Here is a 27,780-nt window from a genome sequence, read left to right on the forward strand (position 1 = left end):
CCATCGAGTCAGTGATGCCATCCAGCCATCTCATCCTTTATCGTCCCCTTCTCCTCCCACCTTCAATCTTTCCCAGGATCAGGGTCTTTTCAAATGAGTCAGTTCTAGTTTGGCCCCAGGTAAATAACAGGGAGGGAACAAGCTCCACCCATCTTCAAAAAATTGGGTTAAAGATTTACTGAGCATGCCCACGCCCATCAGAACAAGACCCAGTTTCTCCCTCAGTCAGTCTCTCAGGAAGCTTCCATAAGCCTCTTATGCTTCTCCATCAGAGGGCAGACAGACTGAAAACCACAGTCACAGAAAACTATCCAATCTGATCACATGGACCACAGCCTTGTCTAACTCAATGAAACTATGAGCCATGCCATGTGGGGCCACCCAAGACATACGGGTCATGGTGGAGAGTTCTGACAAAATGTGGTCCATCAGAGAAGGGAATGGCAAACCACTTCAGAATTCTTGCCTTGAGAACTGCATGAATAGTATGAAAAGGCGAAAGGATAGGATACTGAAAGAGGAACTCCCTAGGTCGGTAGGTGCCCAATATGCTACTGGAGATCAGTGGAGAAATAACTCCAGAAAGAATGAAGAGATGGCGCCAAAGCAAAAACAACATCCAGTTGTGGATGTGACTGTTGATGGAAGTAAAGTTTGATGTTGTAAAGAGCAATATTGTATAGGAACCTGGAATGTTAGGTCCATGAATCAAGGCAAACTGAAAGTGGTCAAACAGGAGATGGCATCAACATTTTAGGAATCAGTGAACTAAAGTGGACTGGAATGGGTGAATTTAACTCAGTGACCATTATATATACTACTGTTGGCAGGAATTCCTTAGAAGAAATGGAGTAACCATCATGGTCAACAAAAGAGTCTGAAATGCAGTACTTGGCTGCAATCTCAAAAATGACAGAATAATCTCTCTTCATTTCCAAAGCAAACCACTCAGTATCACAGTAATCCAAGTCTATACCCCACCCAGTAATGCTGAAGAAGCTGAAGTTGAACGGTTCTATGAAGACCTACAAGACCTTCTAGAACTAACACCCCAAAACGATGTCCTTTTCATCATAGGGGACTGGAATGCAAAAGTAGGAAGTCAAGAGATACCTGGAGTAACAGACAAATTTGGCCTTGGACTATAGAATGAAGCAGACCAAAGGCTAATAGAGTTTTGCCAAGAGAATGCATTGCTGCTGCTGCTGCTGCTAAGTCGCTTCAGTCGTGTCCGACTCTGTGCGACCCCATAGACGGCAGCCCACCAGGCTTCCCCTTCCCTGGAATTCTCCAGTCAAGAACACTGGAGTGGGTTGCCATTTCCTTCTCCAATGCATGAAAGTAAAAATTGAAAGTGAAGCCCCTCAGTCATGTCCAACTCCTAGCAACCCCTTGGACTACAGCCTACCAGGCTCTTCCATCCATGGAGTTTCCAGGCAAGAGTACTGGAGTGCGGTGCCATTGCCTTCTCCGAGAGAACGCACAGGTCATAGCAAACACCCTTTTCCAACAACACAAAAGAAGACTCTACACACGGTCGTCACCAAGTGGTCAATACAGAAATCAGATTGATTATATTCGTTGCAGCCAAAGATGGAGATGCTCTGTGCTGCTGCTGCTGCTGCTATGTCGCTTCAGTTGTGTCCGACTCTGTGCGACCCCATAGATGGCAGCCCACCAGGCTCTGCCATCGCTGGGATTCTCTAGGCAAGAACACTGGAGTGGGTTGCCATTTCCTTCTCCAATGCATAAAAGTGAAAAGTGAAAGTGAAGTCGCTTCAGTTGTGTCCGACTCCGTGCGACCCCATAGACTGCAGCCCACCAGGCTCCTCCATCCATGGGATTTTCCAGGCAAGAGTACTGGAGTGGGATGCCATTGCCTTCTCCAGGAGACGCTCTGTACAATCAGCAAAAACAAGACCGGGAGCTGACTGTGCTCACATCATGAACTCCCTATTGCCAAATTCAGACTTAAACTGAAGAAAGAAGGGAAAACCCCTAGACCATTCAGGTATGACCTAAATCAAATCCCTTACAATTATACAGTGGAAATGACAAATAGATTCCAGGGATTATACAGTTCCTGAAGAACTATGGACGGAGGTTCATGACGTTGTACAGGAGATAGTGATCAAGACCATCCCCAAGAAAAAGAAATGCAAAAAGGCAAATGGTTGTCTGAGGAAGCCTTACAAATAGCTGTGAAAAGAAGAGAAGCAAAAAGCAAAGGAGAAAAGGAAACACATACCAGTTTGAATGCAGAGTTCCAAAGAATAGTAAGGAGAGATAAGAAAGCCTTCCTCAGTGATCAATGCAAAGAAATAGAGGAAAACAATAGAATGGGAAAGACTAGAGATCTCTTCAAGAAAATTAGAGATGCCAAGGGAACATTTCATGCAAAGATGGGCTCAATAAAGGACAGAAATGGTAGGGGCCTAACAGAAGCAGAAGATATTAAGAAGAGGTGGCAGGAATACACAGAAGAACTGTACAAAAAAGATCTTCACGACCCAGATAATCACGATGGTGCGACCACTCACCTAGAGCCAGACATCTGGAATGTGAAGTCAAGTGGGTCTTAGGAAGCATCACTACAAACAAAGCTGGTGGAGGTGATGGAATTCCAGTTGAGCTATTTCAAATCCTAAAAGATGATGCTGTGAAAGTGCTGCACTCAATATGCCAGCAAATTTGGAAAACTCAGCAGTGGCCACAGGACTGGAAAAGGTCTGTTTTCATTCCAATCCCAGAGAAAGGCAATGCCAAAGAATGCTCAAACTACCACACAATTGCACTCATCTCACACCCTAGCAAAGTAATGCTCAAAATTCTCCAAGCCAGGCTTCAACAGTACATGAACCATGAACTTCCAGATGTTCATGCTGGATTTAGAAAAGGGAGAGGAACCAGAGATCAAATTGCTAACATCTGTTATATCATCAGAAAAAGCAAGAGAGTTCCAGAAAAAATCTACTTCTGTTTTATTGACTATGCCAAAGCCTTTGACTGTGTGGGTCACAACAAACTGTGGAAAATTCTTCAAGAGATGGGAGACCAGACCACTTGACCTGCCTCCTGAGAAATCTGTATGCATGTCAGGAAGCAACATTTAGAACTGGACATGGAACAACAGACTGGTTCCAAATCAGAAAAGGAATACGTCAAGACTGTGTATATAGCGTATATGCAGAATACATCATGAGAAATGCTGGGCTGGATGAAGCTCAAGCTGGAATCAAGATTGCTGGGAGAAATATCAATAACCTCAGATATGCAGATGACACCACTCTTATGGCAGAAAGCAAAGAAAGAACTAAAGAGCCTCTTGATGAAGAAGGAGAGTGAAAAAGTTGGCTTAAAATTCAACATTCAGAAAACTATGGGACCGTGGCATCTGATCCCATCACTTCATGGCAAATAGATGGGGAAGCAAGGGAAACAGTGAGATACTTTATTTTGGGGGGTGGGGGCTGTAAATGATGACTGCAGCCATGAAATTAAAAGACACTCCTTGGAAGAAAAGTTATGACCAACCTAGACAGTATATTAAAAAGCAGAAACATTACTTTGCCAACAAAGGTCCATCTAGTCAAAGCTATGGTTTTTCCAGTAGTCATGTATAGATGTGAGAGTTGGACTGCAAAAAAAGCTGAGCACCGAAGAATTGATGCTTTTAAACTGTGGTGTTGGAGAAGACTCTTGAGAATCCCTTGGACTGCAAGGAGATCCAGCCAGTCCATCCTAAAGGAAATCAGTCCTGAATATTCATTGGAAGGACTGATGCTGAAGCTGAAACTCCAATACTTTGGCCACCTGATGTGAAGAACTGACTCATTTGAAGAGACCCTGATGCCAGGAAAGATTGAAGGCGGGAGGAGAAGGGGATAACAGAGGATAAGATGGTTGGATGGCATCACCGACTCGATGGACGTGAATTTGAGTAAACTCCGGGAGTTGGTGATGTACAGGGAAGCCTGGTGCTGTATACAGTCCATGGGGTCACAAAGAGTCGGACACAACTGAGCGACTGAACTGAACTGAAACCCCAGCCCATAGCCTCGAGGATCCCTGTGGAAACCTGTGTGCCCTGTGGGAGGAAGCTCTCTTCTGAGATGGACAGAGAGATAGATGATAGATAGATAGATATGGGTGCTTGCTAAGTCGCCTCAGTCGTGTCCAACTCTTTGAGAATCTATGGACTATAGCCTGCCAGGCTTCTCTGTCCATGGGATTCTTCAGGCCAGAATACTGGAGTAGGTTGCTGTTTCCTCCTCCAGGGGATCTTCCCCAACCAGGGATCGAGCCTGGGTCTCATGTCTCCTGCATTTGCGGGGCCACCTGGGAAGTCTAGATAGATAGATATAGACAGATGATAGATAGATAATCTCACAAGTTTCTTCCTCCCTTAACCCTTCCCAAGGCACTCTCATAGGCTGCTGGCAGGTGTGTTGGTTAAGCCTCTATGGAGTGCACTTTTGGCAAGTGGAAGTAAGAATGAAAGCCGCTCAGTCATTTCCAGCTCTTTGCAACTGCATCGACTGTACAGTCCATTGAATTCCCCAGGCCAGAATACTGGAGTGGGTAGCCATTCCCTTCTCCAGGGGATCTTCCCAACCCATGGATCAAACCCAGGTCTCACGTATTGCAGGCAGATTCTTTACCATTGAGCCACAAGGGAAGACCTACTTTTGCCAAGAGCTATCCAAATGACAAGTGTGCATACCTTCTGACTCAGCAATTCCACTTCTAAGAATTTATCTGTATATTCAGAAATTTTGAATGTAAAATATAATTTACCACACTCAGTAATGATTGTAAAAGCAAGAGATTGGGAATACCCTAAAACATCCATCAGCAGGGGACTGGTTAAACAGATTGTGAACACCTATACAATGCTACAAAAACAGATCTGCTGTAGTACTATTTCTAAGGCATGTTGTTAAGTGGAAAAGAAAGGAAGATGCATAAGAGACTATAGAGTGTACTACTGTTAGTGGAAATGGGGGGAACGTGTCCATGCATTTGCTCGTGTGTGCACAGAAAGTTTGGAAGGACATGCAAACGAGTGCTGGCTGCCTCTAGGGGGAGCTCGGTGGCTTCGGGAGGATGGTGGAGACCGCCGCCTGCTACATCCTTTCCTACCTTTGGAACCCTGAAGGACACGAACGCCCTGACAGTGCAAAAAATAAAGATGCAAACTAAGTCTCTGCCTGCCCTTCCCCACACACCTTGCAGGTGAGCTGCAGTGCCAGCAGGCTGCCTGGCGACGGACAGACAGACACAGGAGCCACGTCCCTGCAGGAGCCCCTCTCCTACCCTCCGGTCCAGGTCATCCAGGCCCGTGTGTCGTCCAGCAGCTCCTCCCAGGTCTCTTCCATCAACTCCGACCTCGAGGTACGTGCGGGGTCTGCTGGTGGGTGTGTGTGTCCTCCTTCACCCGGGCTTGCCCGTGCCTCCATGGTACCTGCATCTCTCTGCTCCTCCACGCCGACCTCATGCCTGCTGAATAGTGAATAAGCATCTTCCAAGGACTTTCGTACACAGTCCGCGCTGGGGAGGACTTTCTGTGGTCAGATGAGTCAGGGAAGCTCTGCACACTGAGTCACTGGAAACAGTCATGTCTTAGAGAAATAAATGCTGAATGACAAACTTTTTAAAGAGGCTCCATGGTTCCCAAACCCATGTGACCAGGGAAGCCTTTCTTCCCCCTCAAGGAGCACCAGCTGCTCCCTGTGGTGCTGTCATGGTGATACACGGAGGCCCTTGGAGGGCATCCTGCCTGGCACTTTCATAAGCTTTGCCTCATTGTGAATTTTTGGATCTGCGAACAAGACACATCACATTCTGTGATACAGAAATGGGTATAACTCTCAGGCCTGTGGTCCTGTCCCTCTCAGCCCCACAAGCTCCCCACAGAAGGAAGTTTCCCTTTGCAGCCAGTGAGAACAAGGAGAGCATCATGGACAAGTGGTGTCAGTGGGGGATACCTTCGGTCTGGGTTGGTTGGGTTCTCCCACTCTTTTGATGTTTAAATACCTTTTTATAACTTGATGATAATAGGAAGTGGTTAGTTGATGCTGAGGTTTTGGTTTTGGTCGTAGTGGCCTTATTTGGCAAAGTAATGAGCCAGAGGTCCCGAGTCAGTCCCCCATACTTGTTGAACTCATAGTGAACCTGGAAATCTGAAAGACTTGGAGCCTGTGATTTTCAGGGGTAGAGTCCAGACCCTGTGGCGTAGGCTCCAGGCCATGCACACCTGCCCGGGCCTTGTGCCCTTCCTTGCCCTGACCTATATGTCCCCCTTGGCCATGGACTACTCCCTTGTCCCCAGGGTTCTGGGCCTTTCTTCCTGGGTCTTCTCTGGCCCAGTTTCCACATGTCAGAATCATACCCAGATACCACCTACTCCCCCACCCCACACACACCCCAGGGATTAGAGCCTCCCTCCCTGGGGTGCCCACAGCCCATACATCTCTTACACCCCTTCTGTTGTGTGCCCTGTGGCCTGGAGGGCTGCAGGGACCTGCCTCCCCTGCCAGGCTGTGCACAGGCTTCTAGGTCTGGAGGCCTGGGCTGCCCTCATCTTTATCTCTCCGTCCCGGACCAAACACAGCTGGTCCCTGAGAGCTTGGGTTTTGAGGGAGAGATTCTGTTTCAGACCAGAGACCACTCAGGGTCATGTATCCCCAAGTCCTGCATTCAATGCTGTTTGTTTCTTGGGTTTGATCCAGAGTGGGCAAGACACCCAAGGTGCATGGCTTGGCGACTGGGAGCCAGCAGTCCAGGCTGAGTCCAAGGCTCCAGGGAGAGAGGGAGCCTGAGCACAGAGTGTGTTCAGTGAGGGGAAGGGACGTGTTGGTGAGATGGGGAGGGGGAAGAGGGAGGGAGAGAGTAGGAAGCTATACTCACTCTCACTCTGTGGAAACCCTAACTGAGGTCAGGATTGGACTGTGACCTTGGAAAGTTTGGAAATTTGTCTCTCTGACTGTTTTGGGCCATTTCTGTGTTTTCCAGCTCTTTTCCTTCCTCTCCTCCATTCTCTCTCTTTTTAGACATTTATTTGCTTAACTACATAAATTCCAAGGGGATGGGATCACACTCATAAGTGAGGCAAGTGGAAATGAGTACGTTTGCACTTGTTAAATAAGAAATATATTTTTAGAAGCTCAGCTGCCCCCATCCCCCACCCCGAACCCCTGCCTTCCCCCAGCACAGTCCTCCTGCTTCATTACCTGAAACACATGTACACGACACGTGGCAAAGCCCTGAGTCCTGAATAACTGAGAAGCTCACTAGACATAGACACTGCAGCTCAAATGGGATTATAAACCTCCCAGTTCAGACTGTTGAATATGCGAGCAGGGGACAGTGTAGCTTGTCGGATGTGTGACCCTTCGGTCTTCTGCTAATCTGTTTATGCTCTTCTTAAAAGTAAGATGTGTTTATTGTAGAAATTTTGGAAGATGTTCAGTTCAGTTCAGGCACTCAGTCGTGTCTGATTATTTGCGACCCCATGGACTGCAGCACTCCAGGCTTCCCTGTCCATCACCAACTCCTGGAGTTTATTCAAACTCACGTCCATCGAGTCAGTGATGCCATCCAACGATCTTATCCTCTGTTATCCCCTTCTCCTCCCACCTTCAATCTTTCCTGGCATCAGGGTCTCTTCAAATGAGTCAGTTCTTCACATCAGGTGGCCAAAGTATTGGAGTTTCAGCTTCAGCATCAGTCCTTCCAATGAATCTTCAGGACTGATTTCCTTTAGGATGGACTGGTTGGATCTCCTTGCAGTCCAAGGGATTCTCAAGAGTCTTCTCCAACACCACAGTTCAAAAGCATCAGTTCTTCGACACTCAGCTTTCTTTATAGTCCAACTCTCACATCCATACATGACTACTGGAAAAACCATAGGTTTGACTAGATGGACCTTTGTTGACAAAGTAATGTTTCTGCTTTTTAATATGCTATCTAAGTTGGTCATAGCTTTTCTTCCAAGGAGCAAGTGTCTTTTAATTTCATGGCTGGAGTCACCATTTGCAGTGATTTTGGAGCCCCCCAAAATAAAGTCTGTCACTGTTTCCATTGTTTCCCCATCTATTTGCCATGAAGTGATGGGACTGGATGCCATGATCTTAGTTTTCTGAATGTTGAGTTTTAAGCCAATTTTTTCACTTTCCTCTTTCACTTTCATCAAGAGGCTCTTTAGTTCTTCTTTGCTTTCTGCCATAACGGTGGTGTCATCTGCATACCTGAGGTTATTGATATTTCTCCTGGCAATCTTGATTCCAGTTTGTGCTTCTTCCAGCCCAACGTTTCTCATGATGTACTCTGCATATAAGGTAAATAAGCAGGGTGACAATATACAGCCTTGATGTACTCCTTTCCCGACTTGGAACCAGTCTGTTGTTCCATGTCCAGTTCTAACTGTTGCTTCCTGACCTGCATACAGATTTCTCAAGAGGCAGATCAGGTGGTCCGGTATTCCCATCTCTTGAAGAATTTTCCACAGTTTGTTGTGATCCACGCAGTCAAAGGCTTTGGCATAGTCAGTAAAAGAGAAGTAGATGTTTTTCTGGAACTGTCTTGCTTTTTTGATGATCCAACAGACGTCAATTTGATCTCCAGTTCCTCTCCCTTTTCTAAATCCAGCTTGAACATCTGGAAGTTCATGGTTTATGTACTGTTGAAGCCTGGCTTGGAGAATTTTGAGCATTACTTTGCTAGCGTGTGAGATGAGTGCAATTGTGTGGTAGTTTGAGCATTCTTTGGCATTACCTTTCTTTGGGATTGGAATGAAAACAGACCTTTTCCAGTCCTGTGGCCACTTCTGAGTTTTCCACATTTGGAAGGTGTAATGATGAAAATTAAGCTGTAAGCCTGTCAGTCAACCAGCAGCAGCTCAGGGTGGTGGGATGGGGTGGTCTCCCTGGCTTTTCAGAGCAGTATTTCTTAAAGATTCTGGATCCTTGATGGTTGAAGGGCAGCAAGAGGGTATTTTACTTGATGAGTGTGATGCCGCATTCACCCACCTGTTCCGTCACTCGCTCGTTCAGCAAGCATGTTCTGAGGGGGGTGGGATTTGAAAGCAAACCTTCTGAAGACAGGTGAGCCGTCCTGACCCACCTCACCAGGTGGGAGGCCCTTGGTAGATTGGCCACAGCCTGACTGTGACCTTGCTCCTCCAGACCACACACCAAAGGGGCTGAGGCCTGTGGTCAGATGCTGGGCCCCATGTCGCCACTTCCTCTGGTTTGCAGCCTTTCTTGCTCCCAGCATTGTACAGTTCAGATGTTTTGTAATGCTGGGCTGCAGCAGCCGGGGCATCTGTCTCTACTCTCTGGCCACAGTGGGCATCCTCGCCCTTGACCTCCTCTTATTGCCTGTGTCTATTGCCAACCAGCTGGGCTTCCACCTGACCCTCGGGTACAGAAGGGAGCGTTTACGCATTCCCACTGTGAGGCCCTGGAGACACTCTGTGTGGCTAAGGTGATGTGTTTACCTCCTGTGTGGTCTTTGGCCTTTACAGTTTTGTGACTTAACTCTCAGAGGGTGGCTTTGTGGCTTTGGGGCACATACTGAGGGATTTGAAGACCCACTTCCTGCCATGCTGGGGGAGGTGGCGAGAAGAACGGCCCGTCAATACCACATACACTGTATCACATCACTCAGCTCACTAAGCATTTTAAGACCGTGGCTGAGGTTGTGTCATGAGCCACACATGATGTGTTCTATACTCACAAACACTGTTTGGTATAATCCTTCTAACGGCCCGAGGCAAAGACCTTTAAATATTTGTTTCCCAGAAGAGAAAACTGGGATTAAGTGAGTTTAAGTAACATGCCCAAGAAAACATCATCACCATTATCATAGTTATAATTGGCAGACCTGGGGATCTGAACCTGGCTCAGAAGTCTGGCTCAGAAACCCTGTCGTTACCCACTACACCCCACTGCCTCAGCAGGAACTCCCCAGGGCGGTAGGCAGGGCCGAGTCTATTATCTATCGTTCTCATCATACAGATGAAAAACTCTCCATAGGACTCCCTCCACTCACCTGTGCCCTGCCTTTGTTCTCAGGCAAGGCCCTGTCTAACAGACAGGATAAAACATTGGGATTTACCAGGAATTTCAGTGATGCAGAACACACAAGAGAAGGGAGGGATCAGACAGATAAGATGTGGAAACTTGCCTGAAGGGAGAATTGGGTTATTTTCACTGATCCTCGAAGTGTGCACCAGCTGGGCTGGTCAGGGCACCGGATGAATGGCGCCAGAGCCTGAGTGTGACCTATGACTCTGTGGAGAGGTCATTTGTGTGGGCTGCATGGATTTCTGCATGTCTCCACAAGAGAGGGCACATTCCACAGGGACCGTGCCCACTCACTCCCTCGGCCATTAAACACGAGGTAGCCCCACTCCTAGCACAGCTGTCCGAGGGCATCCTGAGCACCTGTGGAGGAGGGGTCAGCAGCCGCAGTCTGTGGGTGGGGGGCTGGGCCCACAGGGAGCAGGACTTTCCAGCCAGCCTCCTCACTTGCCAGGACAGTGGCCATCCCCTGCTTCATGAGTGCAGGGTCGCCCTCGTGTTGAGACTACTCCTGTGCCTTTAAAGGTTTTCCCCTGCTAGCCTCTGGGATGCAAGAAAGGACTGAGTCCCTCTTGGTGAGGAAGGAGCGCTTAGTCATTTTTTTCCCTTCTGTGCTTCTGAGCGATGCTGTCGACCTGGTGTAAGAAGCTTTGTAGGAATTCTGCAGGGGGGCTGTTTCTGTCAATGAAAGAAAGTCTGCATGTTGAGAATGACTGGCTGGAGCCGGCACAGAGTGTGTGTGTGTGTGTGTGTGTGTGTGTGTGTGTGTGTGTGTGTGTGTGTGTGTGTGTGTGTGTGTACAGAGCCAAACACCAGGTATCAGATTGCTGTCTGAAGAGGCTCCAGTCCCAGCCCCCATGTCTTGCTAATTCTGTGCCTGAGGCTCTTGACAACCTTGACAATAAGCACTGCTTGTTCCAGACCCTGCTTCCAGCACCCGCAGGTCAGGACAGAGGCCTCTGATGTTTGTCCTTCTTAAAGCCACATCATTCAATTAGTTATATAAAAAACAATTAGTTAATAAAAAGAACCACACATCATCCCTGGTGGCTCAGACAGTAAAGAATCTGGCTGCAATGTGGGAGACCTGGGTTCGACCCCTGGGTTGGGAAGATCCTCTGGAGGAGGGCGTGACAACCCCCTGCAGTATTCTTGCCTGGAGAATCCCATGGACAGAGGAGCCTGGCAGGCTACAGTCCCTGGGGTCTCAAAGAGTCAAATACAACTGAGAGACTAACACGCCCTCATACACTGACTCTAAAAGTCCTAGTTTTAAAAGAAAATACATATAAGTATGAAGAAAGAGGCCAGAACATTCCAATAGGCCCCAAAGGCTAGAAATCAAGTTCAGGGTGTGGTATCTGCCCTGCCCAGATCTGTGTGCTCCTATGTGTCCTGTGGCCAAGAGAGATGGTATGTCTGGAAGTGTGTGGAGAGTGAGCCGGTTCCCCCCGGGGTGAGGAGAGACTCTCCACTGGGCCCTGAGGGCAGCAGAGCTGAGGAGAAGAGAGGGTGCTGAGCAGGGATGGGGCTTGTTAGGCTCTCACCTGCCTGGTGGCCATGCTTCTGCACTGGACTCCTTGGGTTTGAGTTTCTCCCTTTGTAAACAGGAATCAGGAGACCTCCCCTGCCTACATTACAGAGATTGTGAGGATCAAATGGGGGTGCTGCTGGGGCTCTGCAAGCCTGTCGATGGTTCTAGATGCGGTGCGGTGGACAGCAGGGTGGCTGGACACCCATGCTGGCCCTGAGTCCCTGAGCCAGGCAGCGCGGTTCATCTTTCTGAACTTGCTCTGTAAGTGAAGATAATGAGCTCAGGGAGCTGGTGAGGCTCTGACAAAGCACCGTTCCTGCAGATGCTCAGCTGTGGACCAGGTCATCGTTCAGGTCCCACTTAGCAGTGACTCTAGGTGTGAAGGTGTGTAGCTGGGGGAGGTAGGCGGAGGTTAGTCACACTGAGTCAGTTCTTTGGTTCTGAGCAGCACATGAATAGCAAAATTTCTTCCAAAACCCCCACAAATATACAATGTTATATGTTAGCTATATCTCATATTTTAAAGGGTGAAAAAGATTTTTAAAGAATCAGGAATAGGAACCAAGGTTGCCAGGGCCAAGGTTGCCTGGTGGTCCTAGAGTTTGGCTTAAATACAGTATTTGTAAATCCCTGTGACTGGAGTAGAAACGGCCTTTTTCCCAACCCCTGCTGCCCACCGTTGTGATACACATGGCTTCTCCATCTCGACCCTTCATGCCAACCTTGGCATGTCCCTGCAGTGAAACTGTCATCTTTATTAAGGAAACCAGCCCTCCGTGGGTCAGAACTCCTCTCTCACTGATCCAGGTCACCAGGGGCCTTGCACATAGCACTCCATGGCTTGTGACCCATTTTGCTATCTCACATCCCATTTTACTCAGTACAGACCAGGAAGGAAGAGCTGAGTAGGAAGTTTGAGCTGGTCAGTTCAGTCACGCAGCTGTGTCCGACTCTTTGCAACCCCACGGACTGCAGCTCCAGGCTTCTCTGTCCATCGCCTACTCCCGGAGCTTACTCAAAACTCATGTCCATTGAGTCGGTGATGCCATCCAACCATTTCATCCTCTGTCGTCCCCTTCTCCTCCTGCCTTCAATCTTTCCCGGTATCAGGGTCTTTTCAAATGAGTCAGTTCTTTGCATCAGATGGCCAAAGTACTGGAGTTTCAGCTTCAACATCAGTCCTTCCAATGGATATTCAGGACTGATTTCCTTTAGGATGGACTGGTTGAATCTTCTTGCAATCCAAGGGACTCTCAAGAGTCTTCTCCAACACCACAGTTCAAAAGCATCAGTTCTTCAACACTCAGCTTTCTTTATAGTCCAACTCTCACATCCATACATGACTACTGGAAAAACCATAGCTTTGACTAGACAGATCTTTGTTGGCAAAGTAATGTCACTGCTTTTTAATATGCTGTCTAGGTTGGTCATAGCTTTTCTTCCAAGGAGCAAGCATCTTTTAATTTCATGGCTGGAGTCACCATTTGCAGTGATTTTGGAGCCCCCCAAAATAAAGTCTGTCACTGTTTCCATTGTTTCCCCATCTATTTGCCATGAAGTGATGGGACTGGATGCCATGATCTTAGTTTTCTGAATGTTGAGTTTTAAGCCAACTTTTTCACTCTCATCTTTCATCAAGAGGCTCTTTAATTCTTCTTCACTTTTTGCCATAAGGGTGGTGTCATCTGCATATCTGAGGTTATTGATATTTCTCCCAGCAATCTTGATTCCAGCTTGTGCTTCATCCAGCCTGGCATTTTGCATGATGTACTCTGCATATAAGTTAAATAAGCAGGGTGACAATACACAGTCTTGATGTACTCCTTTCCCAGTTTGGAACCCATCTCTTGTTCCATGTCTAGTTCTAAATGTTGCTTCCTGGTCTGCATACAGACTTATCGGGAGGCAGGTCAGGTGGTCTGGTCTCCCCATCTCTTGAAGAATTTTCCACAGTTCGTTGTGATCCACGCAGTCAAAGGCTTTGGCATAGTCAGTAAAAGAGAAGTAGATGTTTTTCTGGAACTCTCTTGCTTTTTTGATGATCCAACAGATGTTGTCAATTTGATCTCTGGTTTCTCTGCCTTTTCTAAATCCAGCTTGAACATCTGGAAGTTCATGGTTCATGTACTGTTGAAGCCTGGCTTGGAGAAATTTGAGCATTACTTTACTAGCGTGTGAGATGAGTGCAATTGTGTGGTAGTTTGAGCATTCTTTGGTGTTGCCTTTCTTTGGGATTGGAATGAAAACTGACCTTTTCCAGTCCTGTGGCCACTGCTGAGTTTTCCAAATTTGCTGGCATATTGAGTGTGGCACTTTCACAGCATCATCTTTCAGGATTTGGAATAGCTCCACTGGAATTCCATCACCTCCACTAGCTTTGTTCGTAGTGATGCTTTCTAAGGCCCACTTGACATTGCATTCCAGGATGTCTGGCTCTAGGTGAGCGGTCACACCATTGTGGTTATCTGGGTCATGAATATTTTTTTGTATAGTTCTTCTGTGTATTCTTGGACCTCTTCTTAATATCTTCTGCTTCTGTTAGGTCCATACCATATCTGTCCTTTTTTGTGCCCATCATTACATGAAATGTTCGTTTGGTGTCTCTAATTTTCTTGAAGAGATCTCTAGTTTTTCCCATTCTATTGTTTTCCTCTATTTGTTTGCATTGATCACTGAGGAAGGCTTTTATCTCTCCTTGCTATTCTCTGGAACTCTGCATTCAAATGAGTATATCTTTCCTTTTCTCCTTTACCTTTAGTTTCTCTTCTTTTCTCAGCTATTTGTAAGGCCTCCTCAGACAACCATTTTTGCCTTTTTGCATTTTTTTTTTCTTGGAGATGGTCTTGATCACTGTACAGTGTCACAAACCTCTGTCCATAGTTCCTCAGGCAGTCTGTCTATCAGAGCTAATCCCTTGAATCTATTTGTCACTTCCACTGTATAATCGTAAGGTAGAGAGGTAGAGAGCTGGTAGATAGGTGGAAAGAATGTATGAGAGGTGAAACCGTGTTTGATCCCAAGTTAAGTGTTACAGAACTGCTTAATTAACTGAAGAAATAGGAAGGATGAGATACTGAAGTGTAAGGTGGAAGGTTTAAATGCCTGAGAGGTTCGAGGAAAATAAAAAAGGAAATCTACTTAATGAAATCTAAGACCGAACTGTAGCTAATGTGTATCTGGCCATTCTCAAAACTTTATGATCAGAAAAAAAAAAAAAAAAACCCTTTATAACGGGTCCTGAGTCCAGCAGCATTTCACCACCCCAGTCTTGGGGAAGTCTCTTCTCCCTAAATGTAAGGAGGAAGTTGTACAGATGGTCTCTGGGGGCCCATTCAGCTGCCAGTCTGGAAAGTGACTCTCCTTGGTGGTGGAAATACACCTCAGAGTCTTCAGGAACAAAGAAGTTAGCACATGACCTGGGGGCAGGTTTCAGAACACAAAAATGTGTACTTTCAGCAATGAGGTGAATTGAAATACTGTGTGCTGTGGTTCATGACAGTGATGGAATTGTGGTCCTAAAGACTGCATATTCAAAAGCAGAGACATTACTTTGCCAACAAAGGTCTGTCTAGTCAAGGTTATGGTTTTTCCTGTGGTCATGTATGGATGTGAGAGTTGGACTGTGAAGAAGGCTGAGTGCCGAAGAATTGATGCTTTTGAACTGTGGTGTTGGAGAAGACTCTTGAGAGTCCCTTGGACTGCAAGGAGATCCAACCAGTCCATTCTGAAGGAGATCAGCCCTGGGATTTCTTTGGAAGGAATGATGCTAAAGCTGAAACTCCAGTACTTTGGCCACCTCATGCGAAGAGTTGACTCATTGGAAAAGACTCTGATGCTGGGAGGGATTGGGGGCAGGAGGAGAAGGGGACGACAGAGGATGAGATGGCTGGATGGCATCACTGACTCGATGGACGTGAGTCTGAGTGAACTCCGGGAGTTGGTGATGGACAGGAAGGCCTGGCGTACTGTGATTCATGGGGTCGCAAAGAGTTGGACACAACTGAGCGACTGAACTGAACTGAACTGAAAGACAATTTAAGGGTATACAGAAATGTTTATTCTGTGTTAAGAGAGAAAAGGAATTTGCATAATTTGATTTGTGTGTGTGTGTGTTTCAGAGGGCTGTTCCTTCATTAAATCATAAAGGCTCTCAGGGATAGAATTACGTGCAGTCTTCAGTTTGTTTTTTTAAAAAGTTTCTATACAAAAATGAACAAATTTTGCTCCTGAAACAGGGAAAAGACTACAAAAATGTTAGTTACTTTCACCTTTTTTCCTAAGGGGTGGAGAGAGACCTCCTTTACAAAGATTTGGATTAATCATACTCCTTAGGGACATTCTCATCTACTACTTCCACTAGAGGGCACTCTTCTGAAATTTTAGGTTGCTGAAGATTTTGGAAAGGAGCTTTCAAGGTTTCATTTCAAACCTAGTTGGAGGACTCCAGCTTCTTTATTTGTTTGCTTGTCTTTAAATACACTGTTTCTTTGGGAATAATTTTAGATTTACAGAAAAGTTACAAAGGTAGTCCAGAGAGCTCTTGTTTACCTTCACTCAACTCCTCCTAAGATTACCACCTTGCAGCAGCATGCTGCATGTGTCAGAACTGAGAAATTAACATTATTACGGTAGCACATTACTGTTAACTAAAGTACATACTTTATTTGAATTACACCAGTTTTTCCATTAAAATTCTTATTCTGTTCCAGAATATAATCCAGTATATCCCACTGAATTTAGTAATTTTTTTAAAACAAACAACAAAACTCACTGTGGTAATCACACATCACCAATTATACTTTACATGAACATCTGTATTTTCTAAAGAAAGATGAAGGTTACCATTCTTTCTTTCACCTCTCCTTTTATTTCCATTACGTTTGCAGAAGTTATATAACTTTTTCAATCCCTATGTTGTCATCAACATTTCCGTCTTTTGCAGTGTATGGGGAACCATCATTTTTAGTAATTTTGTATCTTCCCCAATTAATCTTTTTTTTTTTTTCAGTTTATGTTCTCTCCAGCAGGATGTCATTAAAAAATGCATGCTGTGGAATTATAACAATTTTGTTAGGCATAATAATGGCATTGTGCTTAGGATTTTTTTAAAGTCCTTATCTATAAGATACATACTGAAGTATTTACAGATGACATTATTTACTTTAAAATACTTCAGCAAATGAAAGCTTGGGGGAGCTAGAACAAATGAAGGAGGGTGTGTCCATGGGTGTTATTATTTTACTTTTGTGTATGATTGAAAATCTTATAATTAAAGAGTTGTTCAAAAGAAAAAGGCGTGGTACAGCTGAAGTCAGTGGTGACTCAAGTTTTTGAAGTACATTCTGTCCTCCTGCAAAAAGGGGGAAGGACTTCAAGGGGGAGGATGGGAAGGCGGGGGAAGAGGGAGGACCTGGGGAAAAGACGGTCAGGCTTCTTTTTGCCTCACCCACCCCCATATTCTGCCCTCTCTCCTGCTGGGGCCACCACATCCTGCCCAGTGAGGGGTAGGAAGCTTGTGTGGGGGCACTGACCAAGAACCCAGCTTTGGTGCCCCTTCCCTGCCCTCCTCAGAGTCAAGGTGGGGTCTCTGCCCTTTGCCCCGGGCCTACCAGGTGCCCTGGGTGTGAGCTTGGGGCAGAGCTCTGCCAGCACAGCCTGGGACACCTCTCTGCCTGCTCCGCCCCTTCCTCCACCTCTGGCCCAGAGTGGAACTCCCCCCCTCCCCCCCCCCACACACATAACTGAGCCCCGTCTCTGAGCTAGCAGTTATCAGCAGACAAATAGAGGGGTTCAGTAAAGTTTTTATAATCTTAATTCAGATAACACAGCTACACACACACAAACACACATGTCCCAGGCACTGCAGGAGATGCCGGAGGAATGAGAGCAGATGGCAACATTACCCTTTAAGAACCTGAATCAGATATATTTGAGGCTTGGGGTGGAACCAACTGTACAGTAAAGGCTGATTAAAAATGAATCTTGGGTGGAAGCAAATACCTCGTAGTTTTGAAGTGAAGATTTTATTTGCATCTCTCTTTTTTTAGTTTTATGGTTTCAAGTTGACTCATCTCAGCCATGTGGTTAATAAATGGAATATTCATTGTTATGTCTAATAATATAAGTCCTAATAATAGTAATTTAAAAATCTGTATAGATAATAATCTTTTTCAAGCCCTTCATAATTATCACAATTATCCTAGTGACCATTTAACTAAATTGGAGCCGCTAGTAGCTGCTGCCTTCTTGCTTGCTGAAGTCAGCTGTTCCTTTGCCTCCAGCCCAGTGGAGGGCCAGGCTTCTGGCTCAAGGAGCTGACGGGCTGGCGCTGATCTCTGCTCTGCTCAGTGATGGTGGCAAACTCTATTCAACACTTTTTTTCTTTATCTCTTTTTATTCTGCAGCAGAAGTATTGGGAAGCCCTAATCTCGGAGCAGGTATGGACAATTGTGCTCTCTCTTTATTCCAGAAGGGACTTCCTGTGGCTTGATTTCAGTTCCTGTTTTTGTGAGCCCCTCTGAGATGGCTGGGCCCATGCCAAATTCCTCTAGGGGAAAAAAATCTGAAAATAAGAGAAGAGTCTGAAAGTTGAGGTTCTTTCCAGGCTTTTTCAATTCAGAGTTCTTTCTGCTTTGTCTGAACCATCTAATGGGGACTCAGAGAAGATACATGACCCAAGGAAGAAATGTGCTTGGAACAAAAGTCTCTGAACAGGAGGAGGCCCAGCAGCTCCCTAATGGCAATGGTGCGGGGAGTGACTATGAGAGCATGGATCAACATTCCCCCCTGTTGTCGCTTGGAGACCTTGGGCAGCTGGCTCCTGTCTCCCTGCCATCCTCGCCTCCAAGTGACAAATGAGCACATGATTCATGACAGCCACCTGTGCCTGTCACCTCCCAGGATTTTTTTTTGTTTTTATGATCAGAGAGTAGATTATCTTTTGCTCAAATTCTCTGAATGCCTGGATTCCAGCTATGTTTTTATTACTTAAAATGACATTTAAAAACACATTATTCTGGGAATTCAGAAGGAAGAGATTTAAAATGTTTTTGAAGGTTTTAACCCAGTTTAAAGAGTGCACCTCATCAGAGTTTCTGTTTCCTGGCAGCCGAACTGCTCAGGAATAGCAAGGATGACTCTTAAGAAGACATTTTAGGAGCTGGAGCAGCGGTTCTGATACATCAGGGTGGCTAAGAATCACCCTAGGAGTTTGTTCAAATGCTAAGCCTTAGATCCCAAACTACAGATGGGGTCAAGGGAGCCTTTTTGGTAAGCACCCTAGGCCCTCCTGGTGAGGCTGGTCCAAAACCAGATCCAGCACGTGGGTCTCCGCTTGAAAATAGAATTCACCCATAAACACACTGTCCATTCTCAGAGAATGGACCAGGCCCCTGCTTCCACTGCTAGGCAACTGGGTCTTGGAGGCTGAGGGGCCAGGGAGCTCTTTTACTTGGCATCTCTGATAACGTCTGGAAGGGATTTGGTTAGAGGTATCCCTCCAAGTCTGCAAACACAGATGAGAAACCAGCACCGCAAGGGCCTGACACAGCCTCAGACCCAGACGAGGGACTGAGCTGCACCAAGCAGATCAGCTTGGGCCCTCACCAGCAGAGTGACTGGGAGATGAGGTGGTCATTTTAACGTGATGCAGTTTCTCATGACCAAGTAGTAGAATCAGTTCAGTTATTACCAGTAAATCACGAATTAAATTGGACTCTCTGTTCAGAGCTACAATTTGTGTTTTATAACTGGCAGGCTGCAGGCATTTGTCTGTCAAGTGACTCAGGGAGCCTTGAGGACCTTGTCCTGACCTTCTAAGGACTGGATTGTTTGGTTCGTGTTTGAGCAGCTGGAGGAGCATTTTTCTTGAGTGCACATCTACGCCTGGCTCTATTTTCTTGCCCAAATAGACTGTCTGGCCTGGGCTGACACATCCTACATGGCCTTTGCTTGTTGCTTCCTGGGTCTTTTGATACCTTCAAATGCAGCCTTGTGACTCAGAATCACCAGTCATAGAAACTCAGAAATGGGAGCTCATATTATCTAGTTCCTGATTCAGACTCCCAGTTCACACATGGAGAAATGAAGACCCACAGCAGAACCCCACATACCTCTGTGGCTGGAATCAGTAAGGATTCCCTTGCTTTTGGCCCACACACAGAGCTCTCTCTCTTATCCAAACTATTAGAACAATAGGAAGACTGTATGCCGCTTCATCAGTACTTGTGTGCTCACCTGTTTTTTTTTAACCTTTTATTCCTACTCCTGCAAATTTCAGTTTCCCATACTTGTCTGAGTCAGTGATGAAATAGTCACTGGCAGTGACCACCACTCTGGATTAGGTTTTAAGTGTTTGTTTTTGATGAGTTAGCTGACCTCAAGTTCAGAAGAAGCACCATATGGGGAGCGGGGGGTGCCCTACTCTTAAGGGGCTCTGTTATCTACCTGAGGACAAGGTAGACTCTCAGGCAAAGGGCAGGACCTCCCATGATCAGCCGCAAACCAGTGATACAAGCAGTACAGAGAAGACGGTAAGAGCTCAGTGGGTGTCAGGGTAGGCTTCTTGGAGGAGGAGAGTCTTACCCAGGCCATAAGGAATAGGTTGAGTTTTCCTGGTCTTTTCTAGGATTGAGTCTGGCATAGAGATGGAAATTCTCAGGATAAAGGGAACGTGCCTCAGGCTCACTAGAGAAGGACTTGGTGAAGGCAGGGGGAACAGAGAACAGGAGGGGAAGTAGGACTGATCTATTCAGGGTAGCTGTCCGTTAATTCCTTGATTTAGAGTTACACTTGCCCTATTAGGTCCTAGAATCACAGGCCTGGTTCCCCTGTCCTTATCTGTTTGTTCTTGTCTGTGCCTGGGCCTTGAGAATCAGGACTGGAGCTGTTGTTGGGGGAACTGTAAGAGATAGGACGGGTCTAGTCCACCAAGGTACCTCTTGTGTCTTTTTTCCACAGTGGGATCCTGAAGATGTAAACCTTGGAGGGAACAAAGACATCATGGAGACACTCAGATCACAGGCACACAGGTGGTCTGTGAAGCCAGTGGACTTGCCCTCCGATGAGTAACACTTTCTGGAGCCAACTCAGCAGCTCAGAGCCCAGGGTCAAACATTTGTCAGGAACTGAGCAGGGATAACCTTCAGGGACAGCCGTAGTAGGAATTAAGCTTCTACCGAGGCTGCCCATGAAAGTGAGGAACCAGGAGCTGTCATGGAACTTGGCTGGTCTCCACTACCGCTCAGAATGGAGCTAAGACTTTGGGCCCAGTGGACAGACTTGAACATGCCCAAAGTTTGTTCTAAAGATCGGCAGTTTGTCAAAAACCACTCGTGCTTTGACATATAATCTAAAGGACTTTGGGCCCTCTTTTCCTTTTCCCTTTGGAGTCAACCATACTCTGAATATCTGCTGTGAATGAGTTCATCTAACAAGCAGCTAATATATTTGGATCTCAGCAAAGTCCCATTCTGCAAGACCTGGCTAAGCCTAGCGAGCGGTGGGCCCACATTCTGGGTGTCTAGGACACAATGACAAGTTCTGATGGGACCTGACTACTGCCTTCCAGTAACCCACTAGAGTTTTCTGCTGAAAGTTGAGAGAGGACTGTTTGATGAACCAAGTGTTTACAAGATCACTGGTATTGCAAAGGCAAGCAGAGCAAATTGCTCTAGGTACGAGGACTTGCTCCAATCTGGCAAAGTGTGTGCTGGAGCAGGGTCTGCAGGTGAAGGGGACTGTCTGCTTTAGAGGGTAGCTGAAAGCACGCAAAGGGTAAGAGGCATGGCCGGAGGTGTTAAATTCAAGCACCGAGATCCCCTTGCAGGTTTATTTTGGAGCTAAGGTGGGAGAAACACTGGAATGAATAAATCCTGATTGAGAGAACTACAGTATTTCACCATGGAGCTCAGGGATACATCTGAATCCCAGCACAGCCTCCAAAGTCAGCCACGAGGGGATCTGGGAGAAATGCCAAGAAACACAGCTCTGCTCTTGGCTGGCCCCTGGCAGCCTGTGTGATTCAGCTGCAGCTGCCCAGTGGCTCCTAAGGGGTAGTGCAAGTCTCACCAGCATGAAAGAGGGGGTGCCTCTGGGAAGCAGTTCGGTTTCACAGGTCTCTGCATAGATTCTAATCAATTCCCTGTGTGACATGTGAACTAGAAGTGAACCTAAAGCCACCCTATTTATCCAGTTGCTTTGGACCCTGGTTGTCTGGTAACGGGGTTTGCTAAGTTGGTTTTGCTTTGTGATCTTAATCACTGAAGCTGTACTTTGATGGAAGATGAAACTTTTGAGTTGGGGGCAGGGGTAGGGGTTAGGAGAACATTCCAGAAGATGAAACCACACAGAGAATTGGAAGCAGGGAAGAGGGGAATCTAGCCAAGGAAAGAAGACTCTGATGTAGCCAGAATGGAAATAGAGAAAGGGTGAAGAGGCTGGAGAGGAACTGGGAGTTGGTACTTAATTCTATAGCTGACTGGTAGCTACAGGAAGATAAGAGTAGGAAGCTGACTGGCATGCCTCAGATCAACCACAGCTGATTGGTCAGTTTTCCATCCCTACAGCCACAACTTTTCAGGAAGCAGAAATGTACAGTCATGGATACAGTACCAACTTGGGGAGTGTGTTTAATCTGATTGGTGACAGCAGGGAAGAAAATGTGTTTATTCTTGGAAAGGTAAAAGGCATGGGAATAGGATGACATCCTTGGAGTTTGCCTTTAGTATGTCCCCTCCCTCCAAGGGAAGACTGGCTTATGCTCCCAGAAGTTGGTTGGATCCTGATGGGAATGTCCATTCATTCAATAACATCAAGTGATCTTGCTGGCTTTGACCAGCACAAATTGCTTGAGCTGTAGATGTTGACCATCTCTTTAGATCCCATTGTCCCAGCCTCTTCCTTCACAAACCATTTCTTATTATCATTGTCCGAGCTTATCTCAAAACAGACTCCCAAGTCTCTTCATCCAGAGTGAACATTTAAACTGAGAATTTTGGAAGCAAAGTTTGGCCTCATTGTTTAATAAGAACCTGTTATTCAAAGCTCTGTAACTCTGGAGCCTTTGTGAAGAAGTGCCAGCCAAAATGCCTTCCTCCTAGTAAGAGGATTCTTGCCCTGGGCCTCTGTTGCAACTCCATCCCTAACTGTCAGTCAGACCAGGATGATAATGGGAGTTAATTGCCCTGAAGACTCAAATAGCAGTGCAAAGAGGTTGCCTACACTAGGGAGAAGCTGGGAACCAATTGTGTAATCCTCCTCTCCTGCCCATTCATCTGATCATAAGAGATGGTGTAATAGTAGTTGTGCTGCCTATTATCTGCATGGCTTGGAGCTTGTTACTTAAACGTGGTGAACTCTTGGGGTAGGCTGAGAATAATAGCTATCTAGAAAGCATGTTGTGAAGAGTAAGTAATATATATGGAATGCATAACACTACTAACACTACTACTACTAAGTCACTTCAGTCGTGTCCGACTCTGTGCGACCCCATAGACGGCAGCCCACCAGGCTCCCCTGTCCCTGGGATTCTCCAGGCAAGAACACTGGAGTGGGTTGCCATTTCCTTCTCCAATGCATGAAAGTGAAAAGTGAAAGTGAAGTCGCTCAGTCGTGTCCGACTCTTAGCGACCCCATGGACTGCAGCCTACCAGGCTCCTCTGTCCATGGTATTTTCCAGGCAAGAGTACTGGAGTGGGGTGCCATTGCCTTCTCCAATACTAACACTAGATGACTCAAAGTAGACATTGAAGAAGGATTAGTTTCCTTCCTCCCTTTAATTCCTGGCCACATATGTCCGGAAAGCCAGCTGGTAACCAAAGAATCACACTGTCAGATGGAAGAAACTTCAGAGGAGTGAAGAGCCTGACAACTCCAATAAGTGATTAAGTGGTCATCCGGCCCCTGCTTAAGCTACTCAAAAAAAAAAAAAAAAAAAATTCACCCATTTTAATCTCCCAAAGAAAGAAATCTGTGATTTAGGGAGAACTGTATCAGTAAAATTTTCTTAAAATCTGTCTAGACCCTGAAGAACCAACCCCCTTATCTCCCCCAGTACTTGAGTATGGTGAAGAGACGTATGAACAAACACCCGATGCACTCACATGTGATTGTTACAGTGGGGTATGGCTCCCCCAGAGCCAGGAGAGCAAGAAGCATGGCTGGGCTCCAGTTCCTAGGTCTGCTTCAGTGAGAGACTTGTCAAGTCATGTCCCTTTCTCCTTACAATTTCCTCATCTGTAAAATGAAAGGGCAAATCTCTGTCCCTTTTTCCCTTTTATGAACATGCCAGTGAATTCTTTCCTACGGAAGACTGACATGTTCATAAACTCTCAAGAAAGAGGCATTATCAAGAGAAATTTTAGATACACTTTAAAAACAGGTTTCATTATATAATATGCACTTCTCTCTGTTTGAATTTTACTATCCGTTTAAGATAAAATCCCCCTTTTATGAAGAGTCCAAGTTTTGCTGTAACAAGAGATCACAGCATATGACATTAAAAATGTCTGCAGTTTCCTTCCAATACTGAAAAGTCTTAAATATGAGATATGAATAATATTTTCCACAGTGACAGAAAACGAACTCTGTATCAATCATTTAGAAAAAGAAAAGCTTTTCTTATGTGATTGCAGCAGGGCTAAGTCCCTATCCTGGGTTAGGGGCGCTCGCCCCCTTCTCACCCTCCACACTGCCTTAGTGGGGCAGTAAGTGGCCTCCACAAGTTGTGACGGGGAGGGAGGCCCCTAGTGGCACCATGAGAAGTGAATCCCAGCTGCTACTTGCTACCTTTCCCTCTGTGATTCTGCCAAACCCCAGCAGCCTGCGATCTATTCAAACCACCGCCCGCCGACTTCCGGGAAGAGAGGGCCTGTGTGGCTCGGCGCGTGCGCACTGTGCAGCCACCGCCTCACGCGAGTCGTGAATTCTGCATGTGCCAGCCCCTCAGTCCGCGCTGTGTGCGCGTTCCTACCTCACCGCCCCCGCGCCCGGGCCTCGGGGGCACCGCAGAGGACGGCTCTTGGGGTGCATTTCACACCGCTTGTTTTCTAAGGGGATAATCTCGAGATTACCCTTCTCAAAGTATTTGAGATCCTTCAGCATCCTTTAGGATGTACTGCAGAGCAGACTCTGTTTTTAAATATATTTAAAATACGTTTTTTGTTTTTTGTTTTTAATATCGCAGGTACACGGTTTTTAAAAAGAGAATCAGACTGTAACAAAAAGCTTGTAAAGGAAAACATCAGCGCCCTGCTCCTCCCTTGTACCCATAATGGTCCACCCACCCACTCTTTTTTTTTTTTTTAAAGACTGCTTTGTTCTAGCAGTTTTCTCCTTTCGGTTTGATTTCAGACGTGCTTTCCCGCCCTAAGTTTCCAAGATTATACTGTTTTTGTTTTGTTTTTCTTGGCTAGATTCTCTCCAACTTCCATTAAGTACAAGCTAATGAGACACCACGGTGTGTTGAGAACTGTTTGTCGAAACTCTTTACATCCTGCTTGTTGCTGTGGAATCCTTCGTGCCAGGGCCCTTTCCTCTTGCTTTTTCCTGATCTAGCTTCCAGCTTCTAAGTCCTGCCCACGACAGGTCGCACCTGCCCTCAGAACAGCCTAGCTAGTCCCGCCTCTGCTCTGGACTTGACCTTGACCTTCATCCTTTGATCTCTCCTGCAGGTGTCCTAGTGCTTGGAGCATCACCAGTGCAAGTCTCAGAGATTTTCTAAACCCACAACCGGAAAAGGGCTCTTCTACACTGCAGCTGCCACTGTCTTTCCCAAGGACAGCCTGACCATGTGTGAGAAGAGCTATGCCACAGGCCTTTCCTTCTGACCAGCAAGTGCACTGTGGAATATGTATGTCCTAAAGCTCTTAAAGCTCTGGTGTGTGTGATATCTGTTCAAATAATAGGCTCTTAGGCTCCACCCTAGTGATTTCCTAGATCTGGACAGGGCCTGGGAATCTTTGGGGGTTTGCTTTTTGTTCATTTGTTTTTGTTTGTTTGTTTGTTTGCAGCACTGAGGTATGCAGGATCTTAGTTCTACCAGACATGGAGCCCCCTGCATGGAAGTGCAGAGTCTGAACCACTGGACCACCAGGGAAGTCCCAGGGTCTGGGAATCTTTAACAAGCTCCTCAAGTGATCCTTTGAGAACATTGCCCTAAGGAAATTACTTTTAAAGTCTTTCTATTTGTGTGAGATGTTTTCATAAATGTATTTAGAACAGGCACAAAAGTGATAAAGCCTCAAAACCCCACTTGTTTGGAAAGATTAAACATTATACTTTCATGAACAAATGCTATTTGGGTATTAGACCTAGAAGATCACAGAGGAACAGATCTGAATTACTTGAAATCATCTAGTTCAGTGCCTGAGTGGCTTGCTCATTCTCACAACTTGAATTCCCAGTTCCAACATGGAAAGAAAAATCTGCAGAAGACAATGAGACTTTCTATAGTAAGGGGATTATATGGATTCTTATAGTAGTGGTTTCTTTACTATAGAAGCAGTTGAATACATTCCCCAGTTTAAAAATATTTCCCCCTAAATTCTCTTCCCTTTCAAGTTTGCAGCATAAACCTTTGGTTCCAAGAGAAACCCCTTGGCTCAAGCAGCTGCTGTAGTTCCAACTCGTTGCTGATCTCATCCCTCAAGACTAAAGAACAATAAAGGGAGACCAGATAGCAGTGATTCTCAAACCAGGGAAAACAGACAGGAGAGAGCCCCTGAGAAAATATGAAAGCCTAGTTGTTTAAAAGCAAGGTGGGAAGACTAAAAGGACAGATTTTTTTTTTTTTTGGAGAGTTCTGTAGTATGAGCCCCCTGGTGGCTCAGATGGTAAAGAATCTACCTGCAATGCAGGAGACGTGGGTTGGATCCCTGAGTCGGGAAGATCCCCTGGAGAAGAGAATGGCAACCCACTCCAGTATTCTTGCCTGGAGAATTCCACGGACAGAGGAGCCTGGTGGGCCACAGTATATGGGGTTGCAAAGAGTCAGACACGACTGAGTGACTAACACTTTCACTTTCTTTAGTATGAATAAGAAAAGAGGCATATCAAAATATATATATATGTTAATATACAGAAGTAACTGTCATGGATATATTTGTAAATGTTATGCTTTTAAATACTTTTTGGTGCTTCATTAACATTTAAAAATTTTTTTATTGGAGTATAGTTGATTTACAATGTTGTGTTAGTTTCAGCTGTTCAACAAAGTAAATCAGATTTACTTTCAGATTCCTTTTCAGATTTTTTCCCCATAGGTTGTTGCAGAATATTATAAACTTTTAAAATTAGTATTGTTTATCATATAAGTATACAAAATAAACTGAAGAAAGTTATGAATACCTATATGCTCCCCCGAATAACATTCATGTAAACATTAGAAGAGGGGAAGCTTATAAGTAACTATGTATTGTGCATGTATTTTCATCTTGCTCTCTGTGTGGATGTAGAAATTATATTTTCATTATACTTTTCAGTATTTTATACCTTTTTCATAATGAGCATTTTTTGGGGGGATTAAAACAAAGTGATCCATCATAATAATATTTGACAGGCAAGGACCTCAATAATTGCTAAAAACTCATGAGAAGACATTCACAGGGTCACAAAGTACCTCTTGTGTATGAAAATTCAGTTAACAATCAACCTAAGAAGAAAAAAAGGGAATTTTATTTGAACCAAACTGAAGATTATAACCCAGGAAACAGATTCTCAGAAAGCTCTGAGAGCTATTCTTTCTGTTAGAAGTCATTCTTAAGACAAAGGACAAGACAAAGAACAGTAAATACATCAAAATGACATACTAATGTTTTGCATAAAGTTCACCAAGGTTATGTAGTCCAGGGAAACGTGTGCAAAGTGGGCTTAAAGTCAGCACGACCCACTACAGAATTGGGGAAAAGTGCTAATCTTCAAGGAATTTACATGACTAGTGTTGGAAACAAGGGTAAAAGTGAACGTTACAGTTAAGAGGCGCTCCCATCACCGAGAAGTTCTGGTGTATGTGTATTGCAGATACTCACTGGACATTAAGGAGAGGGAGGAGTTGCAACTGGATGCAGAGAAAGGATTTTATGTTTAAGTTTTCTTGTCCTGTCTTAAAAGATAGATTTTATTTCATCACACCCTGCTAATTACTTTATTAATTACAAATGGAAA

At 45.5% G+C, this 27,780-nt stretch overlaps 1 protein-coding gene across 8 annotated transcripts in view; it reads left to right on the plus strand.

Moving 5' to 3' along the window:
* Positions 1-27,102, plus strand: part of TMEM44 (transmembrane protein 44) — a 49,744-nt gene extending 22,642 nt beyond the window's left edge. The window contains exons 8-12 of one of the 8 annotated variants that reach the window (XR_011464317.1): positions 5,236-5,394; positions 18,024-18,056; positions 20,578-21,393; positions 25,290-25,468; positions 25,629-27,101. Coding sequence is in view for 1 of the 8 variants with exons in the window: in XM_005903395.3 (XP_005903457.2) it covers positions 5,236-5,394; positions 18,024-18,056; positions 20,578-20,688 (303 nt within the window). In the remaining 7 variants the exon portion in view is untranslated. The other 7 variants (XR_011464315.1, XR_011464312.1, XR_011464310.1 and 4 more) reach the window with 7 other exon arrangements.
* The last annotated feature ends 678 nt before the right edge of the window (positions 27,103-27,780 follow it).

This window comes from Bos mutus, chromosome 1 (genome assembly GCF_027580195.1).
Source record: "Bos mutus isolate GX-2022 chromosome 1, NWIPB_WYAK_1.1, whole genome shotgun sequence".
Lineage (NCBI taxonomy): Eukaryota > Metazoa > Chordata > Mammalia > Artiodactyla > Bovidae > Bos > Bos mutus.